Source organism: Leptinotarsa decemlineata, unplaced genomic scaffold (assembly GCF_025532065.1).
Source record: "Leptinotarsa decemlineata unplaced genomic scaffold, Ldec_3_MD MMD2_tig00078346_RagTag_RagTag, whole genome shotgun sequence".
In the NCBI taxonomy this organism is placed as follows: domain Eukaryota; kingdom Metazoa; phylum Arthropoda; class Insecta; order Coleoptera; family Chrysomelidae; genus Leptinotarsa; species Leptinotarsa decemlineata.
Window position 1 is genome coordinate 1062683 of NW_027412724.1, and position 15147 is coordinate 1077829.

At 35.1% G+C, this 15147-nt stretch overlaps 1 protein-coding gene and 1 pseudogene across 3 annotated transcripts in view; both read right to left on the reverse strand.

Annotated features, from left to right (window-relative positions):
• Wdr62 (WD repeat domain 62) overlaps window positions 1-15147 on the reverse strand; it is a 172354-nt gene that overhangs the window by 124045 nt on the left and 33162 nt on the right. For all 3 annotated transcript variants that reach the window (XM_074185644.1, XM_074185643.1, XM_074185638.1), the window contains exon 2: window positions 7413-7678. In XM_074185644.1, the coding sequence (XP_074041745.1) occupies window positions 7413-7496 (84 nt within the window). In that variant the 5' untranslated portion in view covers window positions 7497-7678. The remainder of the gene's footprint in view (window positions 1-7412; window positions 7679-15147) is intronic.
• Window positions 13551-13808, reverse strand: LOC111507353 (small ribosomal subunit protein uS14-like; annotated as a pseudogene).

Consider the following 15147-nt stretch of genomic DNA (forward strand, 5'->3'; position numbering starts at 1 on the left):
ACTAGCTTGAAAAATTGATTAAAACTATATCTGTTACAGACAGATATATTTTCAATCATCTTTTTTAGCAGATCACAACTGATCTGTCATATTTTTAGAGTACGGAATGACTTGAATCTCGCCCACTAGTGGATTCGTGTCATGGCATGTATTTGTGAATTTGGTAATTGAAACATTTTTGGACCATATCAAATGACGTTGAAGAAAGCTGGAGATTCAGTTGTTACGGAACAGTGAATAGAATGTATTACTGAAACAAATTTCATAAAAAAGCAAAAGTAAGATCCCTCAGCTTCAAGCAAAAATGAGGGTCTTGTCATTCTTTTTTCAGAAGGTATTATTTTTCATACGATTGAGCATAATTATTTTTGAGTCAAGAGACAAATAAGCAAAAAAAGTTGTGTGCAACAGTTTAAAAATAATACTGTATCCTGCCTCATAACTCATTTCAGTTTTTCAATTATGAATTTAAATATTTTCATGACTTATTTCAACCAAATGTTCATAGTTTATCACCTGTTTATCTTTAAAATAATTTTTATTTTGAATTCGCCTTGTAATAAACTGTTTCAAAAGTTTTGTCCGTTTTTATAAGTCTACTTTAAACTGTAATATGTCAGTTAATATTCAAACGTATTCTAAAAACACTTTATTGTGTGATTTTCACTAGGCTAGTGTTTTTAGAATACGTTAGTTATGGATTTTCATCAAGTATCGGCCGATTCCATCATATAGTTAATATTCAATTTATTCGAAATAAGCGCCATTTGAATGTGCATTTTTGCCGACGTAACACAAGTCGATTAATTCCGTCAGTATAAAAATTGGGTACTCGGGATTCGATGCAATCGACTAAGGCAGTTTTTGCCTGGTCCTGATTGGCGAAGGTTCTACCGATGAGAAAGTTATCGAATTGCTTAAAAAGATGGTAATCGATTGGCGACAGTTCTGGAGAGGCTAAAATCTCCGGAACAAAATTTCGCAAACTAAGGTTGAACAGTGCCTTCATTAACACTATCCAAATGCCTGGTTAATTTTTCGAGCTGTTTCGGCAGCTCCTTTCTCAATTTGAATTCGTAAAGAAGAATTGACCGATAATCACTTAACGACAACACATAGTGATAAGCTGCAGAGAAAATTAAATTTGGAGAAAAAAACAGCATCTATGTATAGACTACAAAATTCTTTATCGAGTAGGTAGTATATACCACGACACAGTCGAATAAATATTTATTGAAATGTGGAGCTATAAAAACACATGACATTAAAACGGACAAAACTTTTTGAACAACCTAATATTAGCTTTGTTACACCAGCGACGCAAAGTACAGAAATCGCATTTACAAAATGTCAAAATTAGGTACTTTTTAGGTACCTACCGCAGTCAAAATTAAGTGCTCTGTAACTTACACCGCAACTCAATACTCAAAGTTGCGTTGCTAGCATTATGTAATTAACACTAACACTATTAGGTGCTAATTAAGTGCTAAACGGTGAGGATCGTAAAATTTTCTAATTAATAAACAAAAGCTTTCAATTTCGCTAAACAACAGATCTAAGGATCAGGTCTTTCGAAAACGAGGACGAATGCTCAATCAGGTATAAACTAAGCGTGGTAATAAAGTGCTAATTAGGCGTTTGCAAGAAATTAAAATGAAAATGACCGTGAATAAGCGGGAAAAAATTTGGTACAACTGATTTGAGAAAAAAAATTATCAATATACAATAAATTCTTGAAATGCTGGTAAACTCATACATAGACAATCAAAATAAAGTGCTAATTGAGTGCTCACTAGATATTCATAGTAAACCTAGATTCTATAATGCATATGGGGCTCATGGACCTGAAAACCACCATGACTGATATACTAAGTTTTCATAGTACGTTTCTCAATAAATAATGCCAAGAAAATAAAGTGCTAATTAGGTGCTCATTAGATATTTAGTAAACCTAGATTTCATAATTGCTATGGGGTTCATGAACCTGAAAACCACCATGACTGGTGTACTGAATTCTTATAGTACGTTCCTCAATAAATAAGAGCAAGAGAATAAAGTGCTTATTAGGTGCTCACTAGATATTTATAGTAAACCTAGATTCCATAATGCCTATGAGGCTAATGGATCTGAAAACCACTATGACTGATGGACTGAGTTATTATAGTACGTTCCTCAATAAATAAGGGAAAATAATAAAGTGCTGATTAGGTGCTCACTAGATAAATAATAGTAAACCTAGATTCCATAATGGCTATGGGGCTTATGGATCTGAAAACCACTATGCCTGATGGACTGAGTTCTTACAGTATGTTCCTCAATAAATAAGGGCATGAGAATAAAGTGCTGATTAGGTACTCATTAGAAATTCATGGAACACCTGAGTTCCACAATGCCTATTGCCTTTCGCGGTCAAACTTTCCGTGGTTGATGTTCTTCATTGGATTGGTGTCCGATTCATTTCGTTAGTGCACGTCTGAGGAAGCTGAAAATAATCTATTTCTATGAAAATGGAAAGAAAGTCATAACTTTCTTATTTTAAAAACACATTATTTTTTATTAGCGGTCTTTCGCTTACTGTCTAGAATTTTTTTTACAATGTTACAAAAATTCTTTCAGAAGTGCAGCTCGATATTCCAACTCTTTATGGAGGTCACTGAATTTATAATGTTCTTTCTAAATAACACGAAAACAATTTTTTCCGTTTTCTTTCAGTAGAACTACGAAAATGATTTTGAATCAAATTTTGAAAAAAAAAATCTGTTTGAAATCTGTTTTCCCGTTAATCAGCTGTCGCCCCCATACGAACGACAACTCTCAGAAGTTGAGAAACTTGTGCGAGCTTCTGTTCTTGTCGGCAATTCAATTTTCATTAAAGAGGCTCTGATCTTTTTTGTCGACATAACAGATGAAGATGTATGAAGCTCCGAAAACTTGCGAAGACAAATATTTGCTATTATTATAGTAAAAAAATAAAAATTCGAAATCTTCTCGTTAGTCTGTTTAAGATTATATATCACATTTCTTATGTTGAATCAAATGGTGGTTATCGGGTCCATGGTGGTTATAGGGTCCATGGTGGTTATCGGGTACATAAGCCCTATAGGAATTATGGAAATCTAATGAGCACCTAATTAGCACTTTATTCTCATGCCCTTATTTATTGAGGAACGTACCATAAAAACTCAGTCCATCAGTCATAGTGGTTTTCAGATCCATAAGCCTCATAGGCATTATGGAATCTAGGTTTACTATAAATATCTGATGAGCACCTGATTACCACTTTATTTTGTTGCCATTATTTATTGAGGAACTCAGTATATCAGTCATGGTGGTTTTCAGGTCCATGAGCCCCATATGCATTATAGAATCTAGGTTTACAATGAATATCTAGTGAGCACTTAATTAGGACTTTATTTTGATTGTCTATGTATGAGTTTACCAGCATTTCAAGACTTTATTGTATATTGTTAATTATTGTCTCAAATCAGGTATCCCGAATTTATTCCCGCTTATTCACGGTCGTTTTCATCTTAATGTCTAGCAAACACCTAATTAGCACTTTATTACCACGCTTAGTTTATACCTGATTGAGCATTCGTCCTCGTTTTCGAAAGACCTGATTCTTAAATCTGTTGTTTAGCGAAACTGTAAGCTATTGTTTATTAATTAGAAAATGTTACGATCCTCACCGTTTAGCACTTAAATAGCATATGATGCACTGTTTGGAACCTTTGGTGTAGTAATGAATATTACTGGAGTTTTTTCCCAACACCAAATCGTTATATTTAACACCTCGACACGTGTTTCGATCACCAAGTGATCATCTTCAAAGAGGAAGATTAAAACTAAGGACTAATGCGAGCTAATCCTATTTATGCTATAAAGGTAACTCATACAGGTAAACCATCCAGGCATACCAACATAAATTAATTTTGCCTTATCTATTATTTTACAATATATGTTTATATAAAACAATTTTCAGCTATATAAAAATAGCACCTAATAGTGTTTTCTTAACATTCATTATTTCATTATTATTTTCATTGCGTTGCTAGCATTACATAATGCTAGCAACGCAACTTTGAGTATTGACTTGCGGTGAAAGTTACAGAGCACCTAATTTTTGACTATGATTCCTAAAAAGCACCTAAAAAGTACCTAATTGTTGCATTTTCTGAATGCGATTTCCGTACTTTGCGTGGCTGGCGTAACAGAGCTCCTAATATTACCTACTTTTTTAATGTTTTTTCATATTTTTACATTATCTTATCCATTCGTGTATTTCAATTATATTTTTAATTGAAGGTGTCAACCTAATATTACAAAAATATATTTCCTTTTTCGATCCAGCAGGTCATGGCTTCTTTATTTTGCAATCGTATCATAATAAAATAAACGATCAAAAAAAAAAATTTTTAATTTGCGAATTATTTTTATAACAGATAGAAAAAATTACCAATACAACTTTTTCAAAATGAACAAGGAAAAAACAATTTGTCCATGTAAACAATCACGTTTCAGTGAACTATAGTCACTCGACAGACTCGACAGAAATACGTGTTTGAAATTGATGCAATAGAAACATGCATTAGACAACCAACAATACTTATAATCGTTTGGAACGCGTCATCAAGGACGGGCGATCGACCCAACGGCATTGAAGCGACGCGACGGACCAGAGCATTCAGCATAATGAGGATGATACATTACATCTTGAATTTATTTTAATGTCTTTAAGGCATGCCACCTCTCTTGCAGTAGACAAGGTAAAAGCTGGAAGCATGACATGCACAGTAATTTCATTATAGTTAAACTTTTAATACTAGAATATTGGTATACAGTATGGTTGCATAATGAGGACCCCGATAAATTATCGAAATAATAACTCGTCTGATATCCGAGAGTCTGAAAGATACCAAAAACCCATGAGCTTTTCAAGTGTTGGCTTTTACACTTCTACAGCTAATAACTTGTAGTCCCTATTTTTTATCAAAATTTCATCGTTCATGAACATTATAATAATTCGAATGTTTTTAAACTAAATTTGGAAAAATTACAACATTTGTTGTTGTCGTTAATATTCTTTCAGTTGGTTAGAATTCAAACGCAGTGACTGCGCTTAAACCAATAGAAGCCAAAAAAAAACAGTTAGGTTAAAGATGAGTGAGTACATACAGTATAGACTGTAATTCTTTCGTTTTTGTGTTATTATTTCACTTCTCTCGCCACATATCATTTTACATAAACTTTACACTGTCAAATGTCAACTTATATATTTTTGTTCCATAATTTATCTATTCCACGTCCTATGAAAATATATCTTCTTTTGTTATAACATCCATCTCTAAACCTTTCCAGTAATCAACTGTTAGCAACTAAGTTTTTAAATAACAAGCATCTGGAAAGTTGCGAATCTTCACCTTTTTTTAAGGATAAAAACAAAGCACTACAGGAAAATCCTCAAGGCGCTCTAAAAGCGGTGCCTGTGCGAAAGTAGCGAGTCACATTGGATTTGAATCGCTTAAGATTAAATCTATTTGGAGTTCTTGGACAGTGAATTTCGAGGTGTACTGAGTTGAACCTCAAGACTATGAGCAGCCACAGTCCGTCGTGTATTTCTGATATATGTACCGCTCTTGGTGAAATCACATGTGCCAAGTCACTTGAACACTTTTCGTGAAAATATGTATAGAAGAGTGATGAATCTCCAACCTTTCTTCGATGTTCCAGACTATCACGATTGCAAGTGATGTTTGCGTCTCCAATCAGGCGGATGGCTCTTTTCTGAATGAAATCCAGTAGCTTCTTGGTATGTTTGGGGGCGGAGCTTCATACATGAGTACAATACTCCAAAGAAGGTCTGATCTGAGCTTTATAAAGCATCAAAAGTTGCTGAGGTGTGTACAGTTTCCTGGTTCGGAACAGTGTTCCAAGCTTTTGATAAGCGGCTTTTGCAATTCAAGCGACATGATTGGTGTCCATTTTAACCTCCAACAAACTTATCGAAGCGGAAAGTGGAATTGTTTGACCTGACATTATTATATCCAGTTCGGAGACATTTATCTTTTTCGAGAAAACCGATGGCTGGGTTTTTGTGGCATTGAATTGAACCTGGGTACTTTCACCCCAATTTGGAATTACTTTTAGATCCTCATTAAGATATGCAACCTCCTGCTGCCGGTAAAGATGTACATCCGCTGCCGATATCTTGGAATCCAAATGGAATGACATGGATTGCTGTCGTCAGCAAAGTAATATGCTGGATTCTTGTTTTTTTTTTCCAATAAGTCGTTGATACACAATAGAAAGAAGATTGAAGACAATATAGATCCCTGGGGAACACCAGCATTGATGGTGAAAGTATTCGAGAAATATCCGTCGACGGTCTATTACAGCGAACGTTCTTCCAGGCAGCTGAAGAGCTATACACAAAAATGATCCGCCAGCATTTTTGGCCAGCAAATTCTCATGCCATACACGGTCAAAGGCCTTAGAAATATAAAACGCTACAGCTCTTGACTCTCCATGTTACTCGATTGCGTTATACCAAATACGGGTGACATTAGAAGGTCGCCTGTTGATCTTTGTTTCCGAAAGCCAAATTTACGATCGCTCAAGATGTTGAAGCCTTCCATACATTTAAGGACATAGTGGTTTACGGCTTTATCCATGATTTTTGATATCACTGATAGCAAAGCGACTGGTCTATAGTTATTTGTAAGATTTTTCTTGCCCTTTTTGGGAATAGGCTGAACGCGAGCAATTTCCCAACAAGAAGGAAAATCCCTTTTCTTGTAAGACAGTTGAAAAGTCTGCGAAATACTGGTGCGAGTTCATTCGCGTACTTTTTAAGTACGATGACGAGCACTTCATCAGAACCAGTCGCCTTGTTGATATGGAGCTGTTTCAGAATTCGCCTGACTAGGCGTGGTCGAAAAGTGATTTCCGACATTGTGGATTCCAGTGTGGAAATAGTGGATGGTACCTTTCCCAGAAAATCGACTGTGGAGTGGGACGCAAATTGTTCAGCTAGCTCACTTGCCAGTGAATAACATAAAATTGTTAAAGAACTGTCCAAACTGAGTAAATTTGAACAATGACGATAAGTTAGAATCGAAGAGCTTCGAATCATTTTCAAATTTTTCTCTGGTAGGTTTTTTGTTTCAACTCCAATGGTTCTTCAATATTAACGTTCAAAAATATATGTAAAAAACAATTTTAAAAATAAGAATTTCAAGCTCAATCATCTGTTTAATAATGATAAAGGAAACATTTTATTCCAATGAAAAACGAGTACACACATAATTTCAGTTTCAATTTTCATGTTCTCTTTGATAGAGAGACATTATCTGAGAACAATTTCGAGAACCAACAGAAAATATTAAATGACTCTGTTGCAGTTCAAAACTTACCCGATCGGTAATTCTCTCTTCAGTTTTGCCCCTCTTCAAAGACCTGGCCCTTATGATTTTTCCCGGCCCGTCAAACTCATCCATTCTTCTGACGATGACAATTTTCACCAAAGGCGAATAAACAACAACGAATTCATAAAATAAAATAAAATGAATTTTCTTTCAACCGATTGATTTATTACATTTTTTCTCAAACAGGCGAATTTGTTTGTGTTTGACAGAAGTGCGTCATATCCTTTATTATGATGTAGGAACTTTCATTTCATCTGAAACAAGAAAAAATAGATGAAGGAAAACATCAGATTAGGATTAGATAAAATATTATCGATATTGACAAATCTAGTAAAATAAAATAGGTGAGGATTGGTAAGAATTTGTTGGGAAAGGAAGGTTTTGTTTTTCTAACTTCCCATTTTTATACTTTTATACATTTCAACTTACATTATAAAGATAATTATTTCACTCAAGAACCGAGTTTTGAGTAAATACAAGAAAACAGCGATAGCCGATTGGATTAGTTAAAAATAATTCAGAAATTATACATGTAGTGCGATAGGACGTTTTACGAAATAATAGTTCCAACTTTAAATACTATGAGGACTCTTGATATCCTGAGGAGTAATAAAAATACGGATATTCCTGATAAACTGAATGACGTCAATCTTATTAACCAGCACTTCAATTCCATACTTCAGCCTATCAGATCTGCTCACCAACTGTCCTTATTAGATCGTTATGTTAATTTGAAATAATCTGAATATTCTTTTCACTTTACCGCAGTCACCATTGAGATTGTTCGAAGCTCCCTAAGACGCTTTGGGTTCAGATCGGATACACCTCAAAATGATCAATCTCATTTCTCTTTTTTGATAAATCAATTCACGATTCTCATAAACTCCATCATAACCAGTTGCCAATTTCCAAAATTTTGAAAAGATGGATTGGTTATGCGTCTGGTTAAGTGTAACTCACCTACAGCCCTTTCTGATATGGGACCAATTACAATTCTAAAGTAGTGAAATTGATATGGAAATATCAGATTAATAAATATCATAGCATAGTTCCACAATTACCGACGATCTTTTCAAAGCTGTAGATGATGAGAATGTGACTTGGTTAGTACTTCTGGGTTATAGCAAAGCATTCGACAATATTGATCATGTGATTTTGTGTGATAAACTTATCTACTTTGGGTTTTCTCGGAAAGCTGAGTCACTCCTACGAAACTATCTAAAAAATCATACTAAAAAATTTGTTGTGGATGGAGTTGTATCGGATGCTCTACCGATATCAAAGGAAGTGCCACAAGGGCTTACGGCCTTGCTTTTTTAGCTTATACAGTTTGTTAAAAAATGCAATATATATCGTAGGATCGAAACACGTATCAAGGTGGTAAAAAAACGATTTGGTGTTACTCCAGTAACTGCCACTTGAATGGCAGATATCAAGTAAAATCTATATCACAAACTTGGAGAACTAGAAGAACTATCTATAAAACAAAAATTCTTTCTAGCGATGAAAAAATTCAATGTTATAAAATTGAATGCAAAAAAATATGTTTCGAGTACTTCCAAAGATAACGAGTAATTATAGGAGAAAAAAGCGAATATTACAGTAATAAAACAATAAAAAGGACAGGAAAATAACATTTGTATGAGTATGGTGAGTTGACTTGGGTGGTTTGATTCACTTATTCAATCAACCGCTCTGCGAACCGGTGGTTCGAACCACCGGTTCGAACCACCGGTTCGCAGAGCGGTTTCACTTCCTGTCATCCAACCCGTGTTAGGAATCACACGTTAAAAGGTAAGACCTCGTTAGTCCTTAGCTCGCCCAAGTTTCGTCTTTTGAGGGTTGTCGTTCGTAGGGGGGAGACATCTGGTTAACGGAAAAACAGACAGACAGATATGTACATTAACCAATTGAAAAAAAGGGCAGACTGAAAATATTCTCCAAAAAACTTTTTGTAAAAAATTAGGTGGAAATAGAAAATTCGAAGCAAAGCAAAGAAGCAGCCAAAAATATTGTCACGAGAAGACACTCTAAATATAACCTGAGATAATATACCAAAAATTGTTTGAACAGTTTGGAAAAGTTCATCTTATTACACAGTCCTCTAAAATGAATATAATATAATAGACATATACTTTATTGTCCAAGAAAATACAATCTTATTGACAAAGCTTGTTAAAAAATCTGGTATATATAGCACTTCAAAGAATAAGAGAAAAGAAACAATTCAAAAACATAAATACACAGAAACACAATTTGAGCAAAATTAAATTCACATATCTAATAGATAAAATATAACAATAGAAAATAAAATTTAACAAATTGTAGACAAAATACACACATCGGAAAAGTCTAGGGATATTTTTATAACATACTAAATATCATAAAAATAAATGCATGAGGTCGTTTAATTTCGATTAAATTGGTACACTCGACCACCCTGTAGATTTCTATGGGTTGAACAAAGCCTGCAAAAACGGTAACTAATCTTTTATCAAGTTGTTTACAAACTGTAGGTTTTCGGCTAAAATGAATAATCTGAAAGTGTCGAGTTTGTACATTCTATGCAGTTCTTGCTGTCAAACTGCAATCAAACTGGAAATATTGTGCTTTAACATGGAACGCCATCACTTACCATTGGCTGAGATGAATAGAGCTGTAGGGCTTCTTCAAGGTGGCATGCGACAAAATGATGTAGCTCTTCGTTTGGGGGTCTCCCAAAGTGTTATCAGTCGATTGTGGCGGCATTTCCGTGAAACTGGCAGTCCAGCCGAACAACATCCAGGGCGAGGACGCGCTACAACTGCAGTTCAAGACCGATTTTTGGTCTTAACCGCAAGAAGACAACCGACAATCACAGCACCTGAGTTGGTTAACGTGTTGCAGCAGACGCACCAGGTAACCATTGGTCGTAATACTGTCAGAAATCGACTGCATGAAGCAGATCTCCACAACAAAAGGCCACTTAGATGTCCACCTTTGTCGAGAGGCAATCGCGGTAGAAGATTAGAGTGGTGTCAAGAACATCAAAACTGGGATGCAAATGATTGGGCCACAGTTTTGTTTACAGACGAATCCAGATTTGGATTTCATCCAGATTCTCGTCGAGTAAGACTGTGGAGACGACCTGGAAATAATGAACGTTTGAGGCACGTCCAGGAAGTCCACACATACAGAGGTGGTACAGTAATGCTATGGGGCGGAATCATGACCGTCAACTTTTTTTTCCCTAGAACGATCTAAAAAAAATATTGCCATTTTTAAAAATATCCCTAGACTTTTCCGATGTGTGTAGTTTGTATAGTCCCTTTTAAAAGATGTAAATAACAAATATATACAATTTGAACATAAGTTCACGTGCCATGGCAATAAAATAATATATATCCCAGTATAAAATATAATTTAAAGTATAGGTGTCAATATAAACAACAAAAAAAAAACACCTATATTAAATCACAGTAAAGTTCCATTGTAATATTCATCAAGATGTAGTACGCTTTAGTTGTAAGGGCATCTTTAATAAGATTTCTGAACTTTTTATAGCTTTTTTCCTTCCTAATTTCGTAAGGTATGTGATTATACAGCTTTTTACTTTCATAAATTAAAGAATACTTTGTCTGGCTTGTTTTTGGAACAGGAAGATGTATTTTATTTTCAGTTACTCGCCGGGTTATGTAATTTGTAGGTTCCGGAGATCCAACCATGTTATGTTTTTTGTAAATCAGGCAAACAGTTTCAAGTATGAAAATACAAGTAACAGTGAGAATTTTTTCTCTCAAAAATAATGGTCTGCATGACTCACGTACTCCCACCTTGCATAAGTATCTAACCGCTCGCTTTTGCAAAACAAACACTGAATGAAAAAGTTGTTGACTGCAAAATCCCCAGAAGGTAACACCATATCTCAGGTGCGACTCAATCAGGGAATGATATACCATTTTTGATGTGGATGAACTCAGTTCATTTGAAACTATTCGAAGTGCATAACATCCTGATGCCAATTTTTTATTCAAAGCTGAAATATGTTGATCAAATTTTAATTTGTTATCCATGAAGATTCCCAGGAATTTGGATTGCTTTTAATAGAATTGAGAGTCAACAGAACGGACTTGTCTGTGAGTCAATAATTGTATTAATTTTAGAATATGGTATCCGAAGATAAAATACTATATTGAATGCTAAAATTCAAAACAAAATCCCAAATTTACTTGAAAAAACTAACACAAAAATTACCTGCCACTTTTTCACTACCACATTACCACAATTATCGTACGATCACAATTCAAAGTAGTTACACATAAACAATCTAAATATTCACTGAAGAATGGCGATGGTAAACAATATGGATATCGAAAAACGTTTACGCTAGCTCAATACCAACAGATTCAATTTTCTAGATGTTTATTTACATTGTTGCTGATCCTTTTGTTCCCATTACCAGAGATATTTTAATTTTAACAAACCGTTTATTAACAGTAATTTTGCAGTCAATTGACCAGAACCCAGGTAATAGCAGTGCGCTGATTGTTGTCAGATATAAAACGAATGGTACAGTTCAATAATAAATGTATATGCCTACTATTCGATATCGAAAGGATCGAGTACTACACACTCGGTTGAGATATAAAATATGGATGTAATTTATTTGGAAAGGTTGCTGCACTCACGAATGGATTTAGAACGAGTAAGTGCATTTATATATAATACAGCGTGAATAATTGCAAAACTTCATTTTGGCATATTCTTTTTTATAGTAAATTGGAAAATGATTTACAAATTGTAGTCAACTGCGTGAAGCTTTAATGTTATTTTATTTTACTGACATTTCACCTCTAACAGATATGAACTGACCCAAGTAACAAGAAATAATAGATAAATGGAAAGGGGCATATTCATAAGAAAGAGTAATTTAGGTAAAGAAAGGTTTTGCTTTCTACTTCTCCATCAGACCCAAACTGGTAGAAAAAACCATCTTGAAACAACTACTTTAATATAATTATTAAATTACACGAAAAAATCTTTCGAATCAACTACTTTTCTATAAACATTGAATTAAAAAAAAATACATTTTGCTATTCAGTTTGCACTGCAAACTTTCGTTATGGAATTTAATCAGATATCACTTACAGAGTCAAATGAGCTGAAAACGAATTGGGAAAGATCAATAAACGGGTTATAGAGGAGATTAACAAGAAATGGAATGAACAGACAGCTTTTTTCCCTTTGGGCAGAATATACTGGTTTCAAAAGGGATAGACGTAAGACACTTCAGTCGGTAGCCAAGCGGTTCGGCGTGGGTGCTTTGTTCACTCACTCGAATTGACTGCCGTGTTGGTCGGTGGTTCAAGCCCTAGTCTGAACGATCGATCTTCACTTGCTACCGTCCAACCCGTGTTAGGAATCACACGTTAAAAGGTAAGACCTCGTTAATCCTTAGCTCGCACAAGTTTCGACTTCTGAGGGTTGTCGTTCGTAGGGGTGCGACAGCTGGTTAACGGAAAAACAGATTTTAAACAGATTTTTTTTTTAAACTTATAAGAAAAAATCGTCCTCGAAAGTTATCGTGCGCTATGTATACCATGGATTGAAAAATCTCGGGCGTAACACATAGATGGCGATAGTCTTATTGCATTCATCACTTTTTCAATAAGTACTAACCTCCAAAAAAAAGTTGTTGAAATTTCATAATATTTTACTCATAAGTTTGTGAGTTATTCTGTTAAAAGTGGCACTACTTTTGTTATTTTCAACGGATCAGAAACAATTTCGTGATTTAATTTTGATGGGAAAAATACCGTTCAAGCGGAGCAATGGCTTGAAAAGTGTTATAAGGACTCCGCTCCTTCAGAAACAACAATTTACATCAACTTGTGATGCACTGTTTGGAACCTTTGGTGTAATAATGAATATTACTGGTGTTTATTTCCAACACCAAATTGTTATTTTTAACACCTCGACACGTGTTTCGATCACCAAGTGATCATTTTCAAGAAGAAGATTAAACAGTTTAATCTTCCTCTCGAAGATGATCACTCTGTGATCGAAACACGTGTCGAGGTGTTAATAATAACGATTTGGAGTTGGGAAAAAACTCTAGTGGTATTAATTTACAACAACATCAGAAACTTAGTCCAACTTCTTGTATCCAATATTCAAAGCATTTTCTATAAAACACTGCCTGCAAAGATTCAGTCCATACTTCCTTATGAAACCATGCCTTTTTGAGCAGGAACGGAGGATCTTGAGCCTTGTCCGTATTTACGAGGATGAGAGTACCGAATGTTTTCAAAACCCATTTTTGTAAACTTCAATATTACTACTTCAAAGCCCCCACGATGAAAATTAAACGTTGGTTTGTTGACTTCAAACGTGGTCGTAGAGACACCGATGATGCAGAACGCAGTGGAGGTGCAAATTTTGCAATAACACCAGAAAACAAAATAACTTCACAAAATCATTTTAAATGATCGAAAAGTGAGTTAGCTGACATTGTAAAGATACCAAAAGACCGGCATGGCTTTATACTGCACGAACATTTGACTATGAGAAAGCTCTGTTCAAAGTGGGTGCCGCGCGAGGTCACTGTTGACCAAAAACGTCTTGATGCTTCTGAGCAATGTTTAAACATAACAAACCGGATGTTTTTCCATAGAAATGTGACAATGAATGAAACACGGATCCATCACTTCACTCCGGAATCAAAACGATCGTTATCTGAGTGGAGAGCAGCTGGTGAACCTCGTCCAAAGTGCTCGAAAGCACAACAATCGGCTGGGAAGGTTATGACCTCGGTTTTTTTGGGATGTGGGTGGTGTAATATTCATCGACTACTTTTAGAAGAGATATACATACCATCAACAGTAAAAATTATATAGCGTTATTGGAACGTTTGAAGGCCGAAATCGCAAAGAAACGACCGCGTATGGCAAAGAAAAAAATGTTTCATCTAGACAACGCACCGTGTCACATGTCAATCAAAACAATGGCAAAATTGCATGAATTGGGCTTTGCATTGGTTCCGTATCCACTGTATTCTCAAGGTCTGGCCTACAGCGACTTTTTTCTGTTCGCAGACCTCAAAAAATGCCCATCAGTAAGAAATTTCGCTTGACTGAAGAGGTTATTGCTGAAACTGAGGCCTATTTTGAGTCAAAAGATAAATCGTTCTACAAAAGTGGTAAGTATGGAAATTATTGATGAATAATGCCGATTTCGGACAAAAAAACGCGTTTTCTTTCTTAGGCCCAGGTCTCTTCAGCCCGGGTGTTACAGTTGACGATTTGATGCAGCAGTCAATGCCAACGGCTAGTCGGATGAAGGAATGGCCACTGCACTTATTTCAAGCACTAGAAATACTGCAAAATATCGAAGGAATGTGGAAGTTCAGAAAAAACTATGTTGACAAGAATAACTAAAACACTATATTAGAGACAAATTGGAGTAGGAACCAAACGAACAGGAAAAAATACTGTGGTTTTACAAATCTCGGAACTAAAGCTACCGAGTATACAGAAAAGACCATATATAATGACCACCAAAAAAAATTACTTGATCTATCGCATCCAACTGACCCCAAGTCATTCATTAGAGATACAGCCTTCCTAGAATGGTTAGTCGAAAGGACAAACATACTCCGTATATCATACGATTTGAAAATCATAGTTTAGTTAAGTGATATTCAAGTACAAGTAGTGCTATTTTTATTTTTGCGTTGCGTAAAATA